This window comes from Calidris pugnax, unplaced genomic scaffold (genome assembly GCF_001431845.1).
Source record: "Calidris pugnax isolate Ruff unplaced genomic scaffold, ASM143184v1 scaffold7, whole genome shotgun sequence".
NCBI lineage: Eukaryota > Metazoa > Chordata > Aves > Charadriiformes > Scolopacidae > Calidris > Calidris pugnax.
Genome location: NW_015090762.1, coordinates 1,323,086 through 1,341,153, shown reverse-complemented (window position 1 = coordinate 1,341,153; position 18,068 = coordinate 1,323,086). Strand labels below are relative to the sequence as shown.

The 18,068-nt window shown below is 48.4% G+C and overlaps 1 protein-coding gene across 1 annotated transcript in view; it reads left to right on the top strand.

The window, feature by feature from the left end:
- The window catches only part of RTN4R (reticulon 4 receptor), an 80,545-nt gene extending 77,296 nt beyond the window's left edge, over positions 1–3,249 (top strand). Inside the window, exon 2 of the mRNA XM_014937145.1 lies at positions 1,227–3,249. Coding sequence (XP_014792631.1) covers positions 1,227–2,656 — 1,430 coding nt within the window. The 3' untranslated portion in view covers positions 2,657–3,249. The remainder of the gene's footprint in view (positions 1–1,226) is intronic.
- The last annotated feature ends 14,819 nt before the right edge of the window (positions 3,250–18,068 follow it).

Below are 18,068 nucleotides of genomic sequence, written 5' to 3'. Positions count from 1 at the left end.
GTAAAGCACCGCTGCAACTGCCTCTCTTCCCCTCCTTCCCCACCGTGGGTAGAAAACAGCAGGTCTTTCAGCCGGGGGTTCAGGCTGACCCTCCCTCCCAGCTCCCCTTTCAGAAGATGAAGCTGGCCACGGAGATCTGCCCATCTCTGCCCACCTCCAGGCCCTTTCCCAGCTTCCAGCAGGGACTGGTAAATTTGGTGAATCAAAATGCTTCCTTGTGATTATTCCTGTGCAGCACAGCTCCTGGGGAAGCAGATGGTCATCGCCATGAAAAAATGTTCCTTTCAGGGTCTCTTCAACCCCAGTGTGCTGCCTGCATGCTTGGACACATGAAATCTCCTTCTGCCTTGCAAACTTTGAGGAATCCCTGGATCAAGCATTGCACATTATTTCCTCCAACAGCACTGTGTGGAAAAATATGCTGTTTTATCCTCTTCCTTGGTGGCTGCACAGGTTCAAAGGAAAAAAGGGGGAGAGAGAAAGGGAAGTAAGAATATGTGGCATAGAGGTTTGATCAAGAGAAGGAAAAGGATGCTCTTGGTCCCGAGACCTCTACAGGCAGGTCTGACCTATAAGTTATTCTGGGAATCTGTTCACAGTTACAGGAAGAGCAGATCAGTGCAAAATTGTTCACGGAAAGTCACAAAAGCCATATTTCCATCTTACATTTTTGAGTGCATTCTGGGGACACCTGCTTGTTTTGGAGAATTGTTTGGGTCCTGAAAAGCGAGGAGCTGGTGGCTCTGCTGGAACGGGACGCAGAGTTGCCTGTTGTGGGAGACAGCCACAGAGGGGGAGACGCTTTCCCATAGGTTGAACTGTGCTAAATGTTCCCCTGGCAGAGACAAACGGCCCCCCAGAAGACAAATGCCCCCCCCTGCTCAGAGGCAAGCTCTTTGGAACAGGGCTTATGTCAGATGTGCATCCAGCACCCACAGTGCAAATTCATATTGATGATCACTCTCTTTTGCCACCAAAGCCAGAGACCTCCCAAGTGTGAAAGACTGAGGAGGTGCTACAAGTGTATATTGATTTTAGCCATTGTGTTCAGTGGTACAGCATTTTTAATTCTGCATTTTAATCATTTGGCTCCCGTGGCATATGTTGTTTGTGGTTAGTGGCAGCGCACTTAAAAGGGTGATTTTCAGGCTCGTCTATTAGTTGCCAAAAAAAAGCACTCTCCCATGACCCTGGTTAATTTGCATACTATTTTTGTTATCCTTTAGGAAGCAAACTGCTGATTTTGGTGCTTTGCTTGAACATCCAGTCAGAAGTGGAGTCTTGCCCCGGGGCGTGTGTATGCTACAGTGAACCGAAGATTACAATAAGTTGTCAGCAGCAAGGACTGACAGCAATCCCCACTGAGATTCCCATCCAGAGCCAGCGCATCTTCTTGCACAACAACAAGATAACCCTTGTGAGGTCCACCAGCTTCACCTCCTGCCGCAACATGACGATTCTTTGGATCCACTCCAACAACATCAGCCTCATTGAGCCTGGAGCCTTCTATGGCCTCAACAAACTGGAGGAGTTGGATCTCAGTGACAACACGAACCTGAAATCTATCAACCCTGTCACTTTCCGGGGTCTTGTTCACCTCCACACCTTACACCTGGATCGCTGTGGGCTCCTGGAGCTCTCTACAGGGCTTTTTCGAGGGTTGTTCTCCTTGCAATATCTCTACCTTCAGGATAATAATCTTCAGGTCCTGCTGGATGATACCTTCATAGATCTCGCAAACCTCACCTACCTGTTTTTGCATGGTAACAAAATCAAGATCTTGTCAGAGAACGTCTTTCGCGGGCTGATCAACCTCGACCGGCTGCTTCTGCACCAGAACAGGGTCAGCCTGGTTCACCGCCGGGCTTTTCATGACCTTGGGAAAGTGATGACCTTGTATCTGTTTAACAACAACCTGACGGTGCTCACGGGGGAAACCATGGCTCCCCTGGTGTCCCTCCAGTACCTGCGCTTGAACGGCAACCAGTGGATCTGTGACTGCCAGGCTCGCTCTCTCTGGAATTGGTTTAAGCAGTTTAAAGGATCGTCTTCGGAGCTAGAGTGCCATCTTCCCCCCCGCTTGGCAGGGAGAGACCTCAAAAGGCTGCAGAGTGCCGACTTGGAAGGGTGTGTTGACTCCCTCAACCAGATAAGAACAAGCGTTTTTAGCACTAAGACCAGATCTGGCAAGCTGCCAACCGGGATCCCCCCTCTTGGTTCCCATGACGGCTCCCCAAAGTGCTGCCAGCCAGAAACAGATAAGTCCTTTATTTATGAAGCTAAAGGCAAGGCAGGTCCTTCCTCCCACAGCAGCCGGCCATCCTCCAACAACCCTCTCAAGGATAAGGAGAACATGTCCAAAACCAAGTACGTTGAGACGGACCCTTCCAAAAATGGCAGCAACAAGCAGATAAACGATTCCCCCTTTGGGACCTTCCCCAGCATTGTAGACCCTCCATTGACCAAGTTGAAACCAGAATTTCTAGAGCCTATTGAACCTTCCACAGTCCCAACCAAAAAGAGGCAGGGCTGCTCTAAAAAGAACAAATCAAAGGCCCAGTGCCGCCTCACCCAGCAAGGAAACAGCTCCACGTTACAGCTCAGCCTAAGCCTTTTGATCCCCCCCTTGGTGTGGAGCTTACTGTTATTCTGCTAAAATTAACTCTTTTCCTGGGTTGATGACACTTTAATACTAGACTTTTGCTGACCTCCATAAATGTTGCAAACAAAAGCAAAACTACCATCCACCCTGAGAAAGCTTTGTTACACAAAAGTTAACTGGATGCCTTTATAAAAAAAACAAAAAAGACAAACACCAAGATGTACATAATTTATTTGTCCTGAAACCTGTGAATTATACCTTTGGTCTTCGGAACTGCACTTGCCCACAAAGCAGCTTTTGCTACAGCAGATGATAAAGAAATATGGTTTATTTACAGGAAAAAAAAAAAAAGGGTAAGAAATGCTCTGAAAAGAATGTCTAAAATCTGTTTGTAACTTAACATCACACTGAACAATATTGCAGGTTCCCATTTGCAGAGGTAATGAATTTGATGCTGTTTTAATCCTATGTTTATGAATATTGCAGTTTTTCTGTATTCATTCCATCACACCATGTTTACGGGCAGCATTTGTTAAAGAATGCTACCTTTTCCTTCACAAGATTGCAGTATATATAGATATGCATTTTATTTTACTTGTGTACAAGTATACAAAAAAAATATAAAATAAAGATTTCTTTTTCCTAAATGGTTGTCCTCTGCAAGGGGTGACGTACACTAACCAGCTAAAAAAGCTGGAAAATTAAAAGGATGTTGAGTAACCCAAGATCTGAAGGTAGGTTGAGCATTTAACATGACAGTAATAAATAAGACATACTCGGTGTGGTTATGCAATCTTTAACTGGTAACAACAAAGGGTTTCCTTGCATGAAACATGCTCTGCTAATGCTCCTGTTTCCCTTCAAACTGTCCCATGCGCTCACCCGACATCATTCATATTTCAGGATGCTCAGAGAAGCAGGAAATATTAGCCCAGGAGCTGAGGACTCCAGGTTGCAGGTAAAGGAACGCCAGTAAGCAATCCCAAAGAGTCAGGCAGGGCCATTTTTCTTCTCATATGCGTAGATAACTAGACTCAGCTCTGTGGTTAATGAACCAGAAGGTAGTTCCAGAGTGGAGCAGCACTCAGGCTTGGATTTATGAAATAAGGTGTGTCATCTCCCCAGACACACACCTCCTGGCCTTGCAGCTCAGGCTGGCTGTGCTGGAGAGCTGGTGTCCATTCCTGGCTGTGCCACCAGGGAGTTGCTTCATAGAGTTGCTGTGCAAGTGACTTCATCTTCTGTATGATCCCCATCTTTGACCTCGGGATGCTATGAAACTAAACCCATGGATGTCTGGGTGCTCCCACACTGCACAGTGGGCTGTAAAGCACCTGCCCAGATCTAGCTGTCCTGCAGACAGCCCCCCATCCACTCTGCAGGTAGCCCAGGTTGTGGCAGGATTGGGCAAAGAGTTTGCCAGGAGGGTGTTTTTCTTATCAAACGGTAGATTTTCTTTTGTGCTCCTCTCTTCAGGAAGACTGTTGAGATATTGAGGTCTATGCACGCAAGACCAGCCTGTCACATGCAGGTGGCATGTAGCGTGGGCCAGAGAAGAGCAAGAGCAGCATCACAGATGTACCAAGGTTGTGGGAATGTGCACTAGAGGACTATGTGTGCAAGGCAGGCTGAAGGTCTCCAGGCTGCATCAGCCACTGTTGGGGATCATAGCACTGGGACTCGTGCCCAGCTTCACAGAACAACCAGACGTGGCAGAGGGAGGGACCATTGCAAGCCAGGAGTAAAGGACATCATCAGGGCCATGACTTGGTGCCAGCCTTGCTCCAGGCTTGATGGTTCATGAGGAGGAAAGAGCGACTGTGGGAAGAAGCAGGGGAAGATGCTTGGATGGCTCATGTCCCAGAGAGACTGTGATGCTGCAGGTTGGGCAGCCAGTGTGGCAGAATCTGAGGCCCACCTGCAGCAACATCATGGGGTGTTGCTGGGTGCATTCCACCTCTGCCACAGCCAGTTCCCACCTGTGTGAATAACAGCGAGGGCAATGCCCAAACTGTTGCATTTGTGATCTGTTCTTCCAAATCCATCACTGGGGATGCCAAAAAAATGTGGCATAGCCCCACAGCTCACTCCTGGCACTGAGCTAGGCACTGGTCTGTCAGTACCTGTGGTATGGCTGGGCAGGAGATGCTGTGCAGCACAGCCCTGGGATCCCAGCAGATCTGACTGCTGCCGTTCCAGCTCCATGACCAGCATCAGCCTCTGCAGAAGAGCCAGGCATGTTTTGGTGCAAATGTGTTGTCCTGCCCAAAGGATGAAGCAAAAAATGAGGCTGGGATTCCTAAGTGCTTGTAAGCTGGACAGCCTTGACAATCCCAGTGCCTGCATGTGTATCCAGTTTGTGTGCATACTTATCCATACACACAGCAAGTATGGCCTGCTTTCTGCCATACTTGCCAGGATTTGTCCCCTTTGTGCCTGTGCTGAAGGATTTTCTGAGGTCCTGCATGCCCAAAGCAGGCCCTGTCCTCTCATACTCATCCAAACTCTTGAGGGATTCTAACCTACACCTGAAGCTGAAGCACAGTAGCAGAGAGCGGCTCAGCCTGGCTTGGCCACAGGGTCAGCACCACGCCAAAGCTCAGAAAAAAGCCAGCAGGAGAATTGCCAGATGCTGTGATGGGCTGCTGTGGAAACTCCCACTTTGGTCATAGTCTCAGGGCACACCGTATGTCTCCCTTGTACAGGAGTTAGTGAGTGGTGTGGTCAGAATGCTTGGAGTGGTGCCCACAGCTCTATGGGCCTGAGGAAACTGGAAGAGGTGGCAAAAAGCAGGAGGAACCTGGGAAAAAAAAAAAAAAAAAAAACTTTGCCTCTGTGAATCTTCCGAGCTGTCCAGGAAGGACAAACGATAGCCCTGGAACTCACGGTAACGCCACCATCCCAGCCCCTCTAACACAGCTCTGAAACCCTCCTGCTGTCTGACACCACAGCCAGGTAACTCCAGCAAGACCAGCTCCAGAGACGTCTGGATCAACACTCAAGCAGACAGACTGCTGATGGATGATGATGCTGCAGATCTATAGCTGCTTTCCCAAGTTTTATTATGATTGGCAGTCAGTAGTGTGGGTGTTAACCAGCGATCAACCAAATTGTGTTGTACCTGCACATTTAAAGGAACCTCACATAAAACCACATCCGAGGTGCCTCAGGTTTTCTGTGAAACTGGAAAAAAAAAAAAAAAAAAAAGGAAGAAGAGAAGAGCTGTGTGCTGTGGCATTTCCCCACAGCAACTAAATGGGCCCCAAACAGAGCCAATATCTGGGCTTGTCTGTGTCCAAATCAGTTTCAGAGGGAGTCTGGCTTTGGTGTTCCCTGTGGTTAACACAAAGCAGACTAGCAAATTACTGTCACTTACCCTCAATGGACTAGGAGTCACTTTATGCCAACTCAGTGACACTCTTCCTGCTTTCTAGAGCTTGACTCTGCTGTGCTTTCAGTGGCTTCTAGGACTGTATATTGGCCACAAGCCCAGAAGAGTCCCTTGTGCTAATTTCCTAGATTTCCTGCTGTCCAGATGCCAATTTCTGTGTTTGCAGGCATTAGAAGGCCATTTGAATGACAGATTATTGAAGAAGGGGATGCAGTGGGCAGCAGGAACACCTGTAGGAGTTTGGAAGAGGCAAAGGGTGAGCTCTGATGTTGATGAGGGAAGGGAGGATGCAAGGACTTCAAAGGAAGGAAGTTTTGCTTCTGCTTTTTGCTTTGCTGGAGTTGGCACAAGTCTTACAGATATTCCTAGACCTATTTTACACTCAGATGTCACTGAATTAAGTGAGATTTACCTAGAAGGGCTTGTTGACTGTTCCCTATCTCATGATACTTTCTTCCTTTCTCACTGTGCAAGTCACAGTCAATTTTCTGCTCACATCCTTGATGCCAGGAGTGAAATCAAATAAACAAAATGAACAGTGAGGATCTAGAGTGGCTCTGGATAGATGAGGGATGCAGTCCTGACTTTGCTGCGAAGAATGGAGTCCCCATCACAGAGCGCAGAGCTGCACAACTCAGCACGTAGTGTCCCCACTGTCACCATGCAGACCCATGATAATGCAGTGCCCACTGTTGAAGGTGAAGTCAAAACACAGGCTCTCAAGTGGTGGTGGAAAGACACTGCGTTCATTGCTTGCTTCTCTGACAGCATTTGCCTCTGCAGATCCACACTTCTCCTTTGCTGCCAGCTCCTCACTTGTCCTTGCAACAAGCAGGAACAGTACCAGAAGGGAAACACTTTTTCCAGCTTTTCAGGTCCACCTGTAAGCACCACCAGGGCCCAAGCTAGCCAAGGAGACAATTATACCCCTCCTTGCCGTGGTAATGTGTGAAGTGTATTTATCCTCTGCCCCCTCTCTCCATCTTCCTGTCCTCCTGCAGAGGGCAGGGAGATGGGCCTGCGCCTCTGGCTGTGGATGGGGAAGTGGAGTCCAAAGGCTTGTGTCCCTGGGTGGTGATTTTTCCCACCCATGTGGGATGCCTGACACAGGTATGGTGAGCCTCACTCCAGAGGTCCCCATCCCTGTCTACCACATTGCCAATTTGCAACATCTGACACAGACACATTTTATGTAAAAGCAATTTAATCAAACTGGTTTTGAAAGCTTTCTTTTTCTTCTTTAGTGGACAACTGTGATTCTCTGAGATCAAAACTTTGCACAGCAATGCTATGGCTTTGATGCCATTTCCATCAGCAAGACCTTTTTGATCAAAGCTATGGAGGAAGAGAGGGGCAATGCAGAGTGAAAGAAACCCTACTAATGGCCTGGTTTGTAAGAAATCCTAGGTGTTGACAGGAAAGGACTTAGATGCACTGACACATGTAGCTCAAGCAGTTTTAGTGTAAGCTGTGGTGTCCTGAGGATTCTTCCCTTTCCCTGTCCAGAGCCCCTGCAAGCCTTCAAAAAATGAAGTCTGGGTCTGTGCATTGAAATTCCCTCACAGGTCTGGGTCTAAACCTTGTTGCTATAGCTGCTGAGTCAACTTTAATGACACATATCATCAGATGGCCAGGAGAGGCTGGGAGCAGGACATGACCATGGTGAGACACTGGAAGTTGGTGGCTTCATTCTCTGCCCACTACCCACAGAATATTGCATTCCAGCAGAGTTTCAGAACATCCAGGGGATGTTGATTTGTCACATCCAGGGCATCTGGGCGAATTGCAATGGCCTGGGGGAGACAAGCTTAAGCAGAGCTAGTGGTCTCTCTTGGCTTCAGGCTTTAGGAGTCTACAGTTGCCTGAAATGTGTTTGTGACAGCGGCTTTCCTCCCCTCCCACCCCTCTTTCACTGGATGTGAGAGGACATGCAGGTTGCCTTTGTCTCACCTGCCTTTCCTCTAAGACAGAGGACTCCTGTTTCCAAGCTGATCACAGCATCACTGTGACTCTCCACTGCTAAAAATCATTACTCAGGTCCCCAAACCGAAATCAGCTTAAATATATGGGGCTTCTTAGTGAAGCTCATCTGTGTTCTGCTAAGCTGCATACTGGCTTTGGAGACCATGTTTCCAAGCTTTTCTCATCTTTAGTTTTGAGAAGAAGAGGTTGAGGCGAGACCTCATTGCCCTCTACAACTCCCTGAAAGGAGGTTGTAGAGAGGTGGGGGTTGGCCAAGGGAATAATGCCAGGAGCAGAGGAAATGGTCTGAAGTTGGGGCAGGGGAGGTTTAGATTACATATTAGGAAGAATGACTTTACTGAGAGGGTGGTCAGGCACTGGAACAGCCTGCCCAGGGAGGTGGTGGAGTCACCATCCCTGGAGGTATCTAAGAAATGTGTAGATGTGCATTTCAGGGCAAGCCCTAATGGCTGAGATTGTAGGGGGGTTTGTTTGTGTATGGTTGGACTCAGTGATCTCAGAGGTCCTTTCCAACCATAACGATTCTGTGGTTCTGTGATCTGGGGCTGCGGCGTCCCTACTCCTCTGAGCTGGGGACCAATCAGAGAAACACCACATCTCACAAGACACAGGACAGTGCTTGGAGCTGGCAATGCTGTGTTGGGAATGGAGGCTGCTTCTGGCAGTAGGTGAGGACAAGCACCTGCTCATAACCCTGGCCCCAGGTTGCAGGCAGATGGCATCTCTGCCCCATCCTGCCCCAACAGCTCACAGAAGATCATGGCCAAATGGAGAGCCATTTGGCCGTGGACAAATGGCCAGCTCCTGTGGCTTCACAGGGCTGACATCTCTTCTCCTGAACAGGATCTCCCAAGCCCTGTGAGTATGTGGTGTTTCTGTCTCTGCTCTGACACAGAGAAGATTAGCTGAGTTGCTGAGTTCTGCTACAAACAAACATGATACATAGAAATAATAAATGCTGGAAGGTTTTCTAATTTGAAGTTGTGTTTCTGGATTAGTTTCCTATCATTAGACAGTGAGAGAGAGAAGCTATAGCCATTCTGCCACCTTCTCAAAATCAGAAAAGAATAAAAAACCCCAGAGTCATTGAGAGATGGGGGTGGGCAGGAGATCAGGCAAGATCAGGCAAGAGAGGCAAAGGTGATGATATTGGACCACGGTGTCACAATTGCTGATGGGAAGCTCCAGAGATAGCATGAACTCTGGGTACTGCCATGGTGAGGGCAAAGAATCTGCAATTATGCAGAGACCTTTCTTATAAAGCCAAGCCCAAACATTTGAATCTGGCAAGGGACAGAAATGCTAATTAGAGACCCCTTGATTTGTGCCATAACTAGGACACCGTATAGGGAAATGCTGAGGCAGGTGAGACTTAATGGAATTGCTTCCCAGGGCATCTATAAATAGGGATAATGGAAACTTGGCAAAGAAGCATGATGAAAATAAAGGTATACACCACCCACTCACTAAATGATGAGGCACTTCAAATCTTGAAATGACCCACCTTCAGTACAGTTTGAGAGACTTGTTCTAGGTCAGCAGGTACCAAAAAGGCCCAGCTGTCATCAAGAATAAAAACAGTAACGTCTTTTGGGATGAAATCATAGCTTCTGATAGGCTGCCGCCCTCCATGTGGCACCGACGCGGGCGGGCGAGCTGGGATGAGTCACGGGCTGGGCGTCTTCGCAGCGTTTCGGCTGTGGGTGGCTCCATCTGCAGGGGTTTACTTGTGTCAGGGTCCATCTGCAGTGGTTTCTCTGTGGGTCGGGGTCCATCTGCAGTGGTTTCTCTGTGGGTTGGGTCTGTTGGCAGTGGTTGGCTCATGGCTCAGCTCCTTTGTGGTGGTGTGGTTGTGATGGGCTCCTACTTGTGTTGCGCTTATTGTTATCGCTTGGATTTAAAGCAGAAAGATAGCGACTGTAAAATCTGGTAGGAGGAGGGGGTGCTGGACTTTTGGGGTGGTTGTGGTCAGTGGGGTGTAAACCAGCACTCCAGGAGCTCACTGCACGTGTGTCTGCTGCTGTAAGAGCCTGCTCCACTTTCTGCACAACTCTCTCCAGGGGAGTTTGATCCAGCCCCCCTCGAAAAGGAGCTTCATGGCATGGATAGCTGATGTGTCCCTGGAGCACAGCAGCATCTCTCACCAGATCTGCTGCCTGATCCCCCCCATCAGCCCAAAGGGCTAGGAATGGTCCCCACTGCCTCTGAGCAGAAGGGCACGTTATGCACGGCTGTGTCCATGTTGGCATCTTTCTTGTACAGTCCCCACCATAGACAGCCCCCATATACACATGGAGCCGTCCCCCCAGTCCCATCAGCCTCCCCATCACTGCCTTGCCCTGCTTGAGGAACCCTGCCTTTGGCCCCTGAGCCTTGGGGTACAGCAGCAGAGACAGCTGTGTAGGACACCTTTTCTCTCTTTCCCTGCTCCCATCCAGCTGCCAAGGGGCTGGTGGTCAGAGACTTCACACACATCCAAGCTTTTCCTTCAGCAGGAAAAGGGCAGGATGCTTGGCTGCTTTTTGTTTTCAGTGGAGCAAAGCCCTGGAGTGGGCTGGCTGAGGACTCTTGTTTAGCTGCACGCTTGCTAAATAAGGGCAGAGCTGCTCTTTTCTCCCCTGGTATTTCCATTCAAACCTCAACAACAGCAGCAGCAGGAGCTGCCGCTCCCATGGAATATTTATAAGCTGTTTGCAGAAATGTCAAGAAGAGCCAGTGGTTGCATTAACACACTCTCAGAGCAGCAGTCTCAGAAAGTTATCTTATGCGATTCTTAGTCAAAGTGCTTTATGTAATGGTTACAAGCGCTTACAAATCCCAGTGACATTTTCTTGTTTTTTGACAAACAGCCCTTCAGTGTCCTGACACTGAGACAGGAGTCAATCACTGTTGCTTGTTCGTTAGCCTTCTCCATCCTCCCATCCAGCCCATGGTGAAATTAACACCAGGTTACCTGGGAGGCTCAGCCCCTTTCTGCACGACAATCAGAGACTGAGCTCAAAGGAGCTCAAAGGGCTGTACCCAGCCCGGCTGGGTACAGACATGCTCCTCACCCACCGATGCCAGACATTCACGCGAATTTAAAGTTGACTTCAAGACAGTCAGACTAAATGTTCCCATTTGCTTTGGGCAGTAAAAGTTGAAATTTTAACAAGGTTTTCAAGTAAAACTGTTAAATTCTGTGTTTTGCTAAATGATTTTTTTTCCCCCTTCCTCAGTGTCTCTCCCGAGCTACCAGACTGACCTTGCTGGGACTGCAAGGATGAGGCTGGTGAGGACGAAGGGTGTTGAAGGGAAAGCAGCTTGAAGTCTCCCAGACAAGGAGGTCTAGGAATGCATTCATATTTCTAGAAGTTAGGGATGGGGGTGGAAAGTACACTGGGACGTTTAACTTTACTATGTATGTTTTGAGGTTGTGTGTCACTTTTAGGAGTGTCTCCAGCAACAGCAGCTCAGCAGAGGGGTTCAGTACCAAGGTCCTCTGGACTCCACATGGGTAAGTTCTTGGGGTGTTGTTGGTTTGGTTGGACCTGAGAGATGCTTTGGTCTTTAACCAGATTGTTCTTGGCCAGGTTTTGTAACCTAGAGAGGTCAGGAATACGAATTTAAAGTTGACTTCAAGACAGTCAGACTAAATGTTCCCATTTGCTTTGGGCAGTAAAAGTTGAAATTTTAACAAGGTTTTCAAGTAAAACTGTTAAATTCTGTGTTTTGCTAAATGATTTTTTTTCCCCCTTCCTCAGTGTCTCTCCCGAGCTACCAGACTGACCTTGCTGGGACTGCAAGGATGAGGCTGGTGAGGACGAAGGGTGTTGAAGGGAAAGCAGCTTGAAGTCTCCCAAACAAGGAGGTCTAGGAATGCATTCATATTTCTAGAAGTTAGGGATGGGGGTGGAAAGTACACTGGGACGTTTAACTTTACTATGTATGTTTTGAGGTTGTGTGTCACTTTTAGGAGTGTCTCCAGCAACAGCAGCTCAGCAGAGGGGTTCAGTACCAAGGTCCTCTGGACTCCACTTGGGTAAGTTCTTGGGGTGTTGTTGGTTTGGTTGGACCTGAGAGATGCTTTGGTCTTTAACCAGATTGTTCTTGGCCAGGTTTTGTAACCTAGAGAGATCAGGAATATTTAGGTGAAGTCAGAGGAGCATTTGGCTTCTGATTTGTTTCCACCATTGGAATATAATACTTATTTCCACCAGAGTTGTGATCTTTAAACAACCCAAGAGATTATTTCCAACCACTGGGTGAAACAGGGACCATTCCAGAAAGAATAAGTGCTTGTGGGGAAAAAAAAATCTGTTTTCTCCTACCAGAGTGGCCTGATAGTTCTGGGAAGGAGAAAACTTTGACACACTGACATTGTGTGTTTCTCTATCACTGGTGTTCCTCATATATCTTGCCAGGGCCCTGAGTTAATTAATGGGTCCTAATGGTCCTGACCAGCTTTTGACTCCACCCAAACTGTGAGTCCAGGAGATCTATTTATGTTCAGCCTGGAGCTTTAAGTCCCTGCCAGGGCCATGCAGAAACCCCAGTCTACAGCTCGGCTATGGTCATGTCCCTGCCTGGCTATGGAGCTCTGCTGCTCTGAACTCCAGCTGTGAGCTGATTTTGTGGCTTGACCTTGGACCTGTCATTTCACAATGGACCTGCTTGGTGATGACTCCACCTGACCTAGGGATTGACTTCCTGGCTTCATCTTAGACCTGCTTCATTGCTGTGATACTGCCTTATGATATGCCTTATCACTCTTGGCCACCGTCTATTGGTCTTGTTTCCTCACTCAGGTACTGGGTGACAGGCTGTGGCTGGTGGGGCCCCTTCCAGCTGTGGGATCCTGCTCAGCTCCTGGCTTGCCTTCCCTGAGGGAGCAGCCCTGCTCTTGCTGCTCCCTGGCACATCTAATGAAATCATAAACCTTACAGACACCAGGTATATGATGAGGAGGGGCCAGCAGAACAAAGGCAACTCAGGTGGTATGACGTTAGTCTAAGGTATGACCCCAGCCTTCTCCAGAGCCACGAAATTTTGCTGCTTGCAAAACCTTTTGTGAGGCTGGAACAATGGATATATATATAAGGGATGTCTAGTCAAGCTTTATACTGCCCAGGGTCTTTCTGGTTTGCTTGAAAAAAAATGAGGAGGAGGGTGGGCTCCAAACCATGTACCAAAGACTGGAAAGGAAGCCTCTAGTGTGCCCAGGGGTTGTCATGGTGAAGATGAGTGACACATAATAATGATGAATTCAGAAACTTTCACCTTGATTTCCCTGCCTATTTGAGCTTTGAAGTGAGCCTCTAATATTATGTTAGCAGTTTATTGTGTGTGCTTCATTAAAAATACATCACAGACTTTTTTGAGCTAGAAGGGACACAAATTAGGTCATCTCGTCCAGCCTCCCGCTGTTCCGCCAGGACTCTGATCTCGCTAATGACTCCAGCCCAGCCCTGACAGGTGCTCGTCCGGCTGCCGATTGAAGCTCTCGGCTGACAGGGGGGAACCAGGCTCCATCCGAGATGATTTAACTTTTTAAAAACTTTTCAGGCTTCTTGTTTAATAGGGTTTTATTTCATGTTCCAGTACACCCGCTTGGCCAGTGCTCGAGCTGCATGGAGAGCAGCTTTGTCTCCTCTGATGTTTTGCAGCTCCCCTCTGTGCTTTGAGCCATGAGGATTCAGCCGCTGTTGCCGCCATGGAGCAATGCAGGCATAGGCAGGTGTGGCACAAGAGTTGCTCACCAGTGGGAGGTCTTCTCAAATGCATCTCCACAGCTGAAATCACTTTGGCAGAACAGTGGCTCCAGGCTTGGTCTTTCCTCATGGTTTGTCCCCAGCCCTTTCCCAGCTTTGCTTTCCCCCATGCTTGTCCCCTGCAGTTCCCTTGGCCGCTCCTTTGGGATAGTGGTGCAGGCAAAGGCCTAAGCCTCAGCACTACTGAGAGAAGAAGAACACCTTCTGCAATGTTAGAAATGTAGAGTTTGCCTCAAACTCTTTGTGAGTCTGAGCTGGAGGGCACAAGGGTCTGAGAAACTCTGGAGCAGACATAATGAACATACCTGCATCTTATTTTCCTTTTGAGCTGAGTCTTTCTATGGACTGGTTTGGTGGGACCTCAACATCACACTTGCTTCTAGGTTGTACTGCTGGTTGCTGTGATTGAGCCCCATGCAGCCTTGTGTCTCCCTGCCAAGGGAAGGTTCTTCAAAGCTAAAATGCTCACCAATACCGGTTGGTGTGCACAACCAAGGCAGCTGTGCCCCATGTGAACTCAATAACTAGCTTACATAATGCATGGAAGAGCAATGAGATCCATCAACTCTATGAACTCTCCTGTGGGCAGCCCACAAGCTCCATGCATCAGCTGCTGCACAACTGAGACAGACCGGAGCTTCCAGGCCCTCCATGGTGTGGGTCTGTGCTGGTTGTCAACAATTTGGGAGGTGCATCCTAGATGTTCCTAATGAGGAAGAGTCTGACCCAACACTTGCTGCTTCTGGAACAAGTGGTTTGGCCAAAGTCGACATGGTGCTGGCAGACCTGAGGGAGAAACAGCAAGAAAAATGCAGGGAAGAAACCAACTGGTGCCACAGTGTTGTTGTGCTCTGAATTGAGATCTACAAGCAGAGTTTCATCTTGTGGTGGCATCTGAGTACATGCGTCCCCTGGGAGCATGGGGACCCCTAACTCACTGCCAGTATAGCCAGACCTGGAAAGTCCAAGCAGCCTGAGCTGGACTTCCCTGGACTTTGAGGCAGAAGAGACTGATTCCAGTGTGAAGATGCTCCTGGGATTTTCTCAGGCTCCGTGCCTCCTCCAGGGGAAGGAAAGCAGAGACCTTCATTAGCTGTAATGACTGTCTGTCTTGGGCTGGGGCCACGGGCCCTGGGCTATGCTGTGCTTGGCAGAGTGCTGTGCTGAGCAGTCTGGCATGACCTAGAAAAACCTCTTAATGTGTTGTTCATTTTGAAAGGGGCAACGGTCTTATCTAATCACAAACCACATCCTTCAGAACCAGAGCCACTGCAGCCAAGTTAACTCAATTAGTAAATCACCACGCCGAGCTATTTAGAGACAGTTTTTAATGGCTCTAGCAACAGGAGGATAATAATATAGAAACAAAGTGCACTAATATGCTGTGATGGGATAACTGGCGTCCCTCTCCACCCCTGAAGGGCCTCTGCAAAATGGGGCTGTTATATGGGGCTTTCTCATTTCCATGGAGGCACCCTCCCTAGACCCGTTCCCTGGAGCTCCTTCTTTGTCAACTCTGCAGCCTCAGAGAAAATCACACATTTTCAAAGCATGCGAGTTTGAGAGGGTGTGTGGTGGGATTTTTTTTCTTTTTTTGCTTTTCCCAACAATGTTATTTTAAGTCTGTCCTCCCCCTCTTCCCTCCTCCAGGTCTGTCTTGCCTTGTGTTAGCCCACTTGAGATCTGGGCACCTGCACTCAGAGGTCCTGTCTCCTGTTTTGAGGGGGGCTGCTGGCTACCTGGGGGAACAAAGTCCAGGTGCTGCGTTGGCCATAGGGGGTTCACTGGGGAAAGGGGATCAGTCCCAGGAAGGGTGTTTGTACCCTGAGACCCAAGACCATGCTGCTGGGCTGGCAGGCTGTTATGTGAGGACTCCTGGGACTTTTCCATCCTTTGTCACAACATGCTACAGCAAAACCCAGCCAAAGCAGAGAGGTTAACAGAGCCATTAGCCCCCTGTGTCATCAGAGGTCTGGAGAGAGGCAGAGCTCCTGTGCAGCACTTCTCTTCCAGACCTCAGTCTCTCTAGGAATGGCTCATCCCTATCTTGTCATTTCTCACAGGAGAAACTGAGGGTCCAAGTGGGTAAAATACCCCAGGTGGCCTTAAAGGATGATAGCAGAAGTGGGATTTGGACACAAACTGCTGCATTTTTCATCCAGGGCCCATCAATTAATATGCAGAGAATTTAAATCCTTAACTGAGCAATAATCAGCACCTTTCTCGAATAAGGCCGAAAACTGATGTTTACTTATATATGTTTCTTTCTTTGCATTTAGTCTCACGTTTCACTAACAGTGGAATTTAGCAGGTCTGAGTCAATTTTGGAGATGCTCATTCCCCCCGCACAAGATGGACAGCTGTATCTGGAAAGCCTGACATGAAGAGCGGCCTCGTGGTAGGGTGGTGCTCAATCAAGTGCTACAGAGGCAGGAAGACCAGGGCTGCCTCCTCATGAGGTCTCGCTGCAGGCTCTTCGCAAGCACGCCTTGGGATGATCATAATTTTCCCACGTGGCCTCACCTCACTCAACCTGGGGAGCACTCAGGGTGGAATGACTGCTCTGCTCTTCTTTCCACAGGCACCGCTTAATGTGTGGCCTGGTTCACCCAGCCCTGCTCCAAATATAGCGCTATAAATGGCCTGGTGCTTATTGCTATGGTATCTGAGTGCCTCCCAGGCGGTGCTGCCTTTTCAACACCACTGTAAAACAGGGAGGTTATTTTAACACCACTGTAGGCAGCGCTTTCCAGGTGCCTGGGGAGCAGAGCATTTGGGGAGCAGGACATTTGGGGAGCAGGGCATTTGGGGAGCAGGGCATTTGAACAGCAGAATTTGGTGCTGCTGCCCTCGAATCTGCTCAAAACACATACGGGATTTGGCTTGTCAGAGCAGCGAACTGCCAGAAAATCACTCCCAACCTTCTCCCTTTTAGCGAAAAAAAATTTCTATGGTTCGACTGCCTTGAGGATGTCACACAGCTTAAAAAAAAAACCCACAAAAACAAAAACCCGAGAAAACAAAAAAAACCTGCACAAAACTGTGATATTTCTAGTCTTTTCCTTCCCAGCCATTTAACTAACAGACAACATTTCCAAGACATCTCTAATGGGATTGGTATATATAAATGATACCAACATGCAAATAATCTTTAAAGTGTTAAGTGGCCAAAAGAATTTGGACTTAAAGGAAATGTCAGTGTTTTTCCACTTTTTTTTTTTCCCTTCAAGAGGGCTAAAAAGAGGAAAACTGTTCAACAAAAAACCCAAATCTGTCGAACTGCTTCTATTTCAGGTTTCTCCAGTGGAAGCAAAACCTTGGAAATAACAGCCTGCACTTAGGCAATGGTCCCTGAGAGAGTCAGGCAGAAGCCATCTCCTCACCCCCAGCCCAGCTCTGCAGAGGGTGAGGAACACAGGTCTGGTTCCTCCTCCACTTCTGTCCCTCAGGAGGGCAATCCCACCAGAGGCCAGCCAGGAGACAGGGGTGCTGAAGGTGAAGAAAGGTCCAGGACTTTCTGGCCCTGCTCCTTCTCACGCTGCATGTTGGACTTGTTGTGATATCCCTCTGAGATGGGGGTCATTGTCCCTAGGCTATGGCATCATGCAAGGATTTTCCCATACGGAAAATACTGCAGAGGGTGATCTCTGTGAATCGTGACTAAACAAGCCCACCTGTACTTGGGGAGTGCTGAAGCACCTTCTCCTGACCTTGCTTTTCTACAGAACCCAGTGGCTGGGGCTTTCCCATGAGGCGCAAACATGTGTCTCGTGCCCGTATCCCTGTGATGCCACATCCCAAACTTGACTCCCTGGTTCTGGGGTGCCAGTTCCTTCCCCTGCCCTTGGATGCCATGCCTCTGCCTTCAGCATTTCCATGGCCATGGCTCATGGTGCACATCAGTGCCTTGAAGCCTTGCAAGCATTTTTGTGCCCAGTGTCACTCCCCAAGACACGTTGGAAGGCTCAGTGCTCCTACTTCAATCCCAGGGGACTGAGGCACAGTCTCTAAAACATCTCAATTACTTTTATGAACTTCTTTTTTTCAGCTTCAGGGAATGTTTTTCAAGGCTGGAGGTGTATGTTGAAAACAGCCTGGGCGCTTCACGCTTTAAGTCAATGGACTTTTGATCAAGACAGAGCCAAGTGAAGTAGTCACCCACTCCCCAAAAAATGGGCTTTTGCCCAAAATGTCTGCATACATCTGTATCTGCGCAGATATCAGTTTGGTTTCTTTCTCCTCAAGTTTTCATTGGAAACAGTGAAACAGGAACATGTTCCACAGCACTTTAGCTTTCAAAGAAAAAAAACCCAACAGTTTTTGAAAACTGAAATTTTTAGTG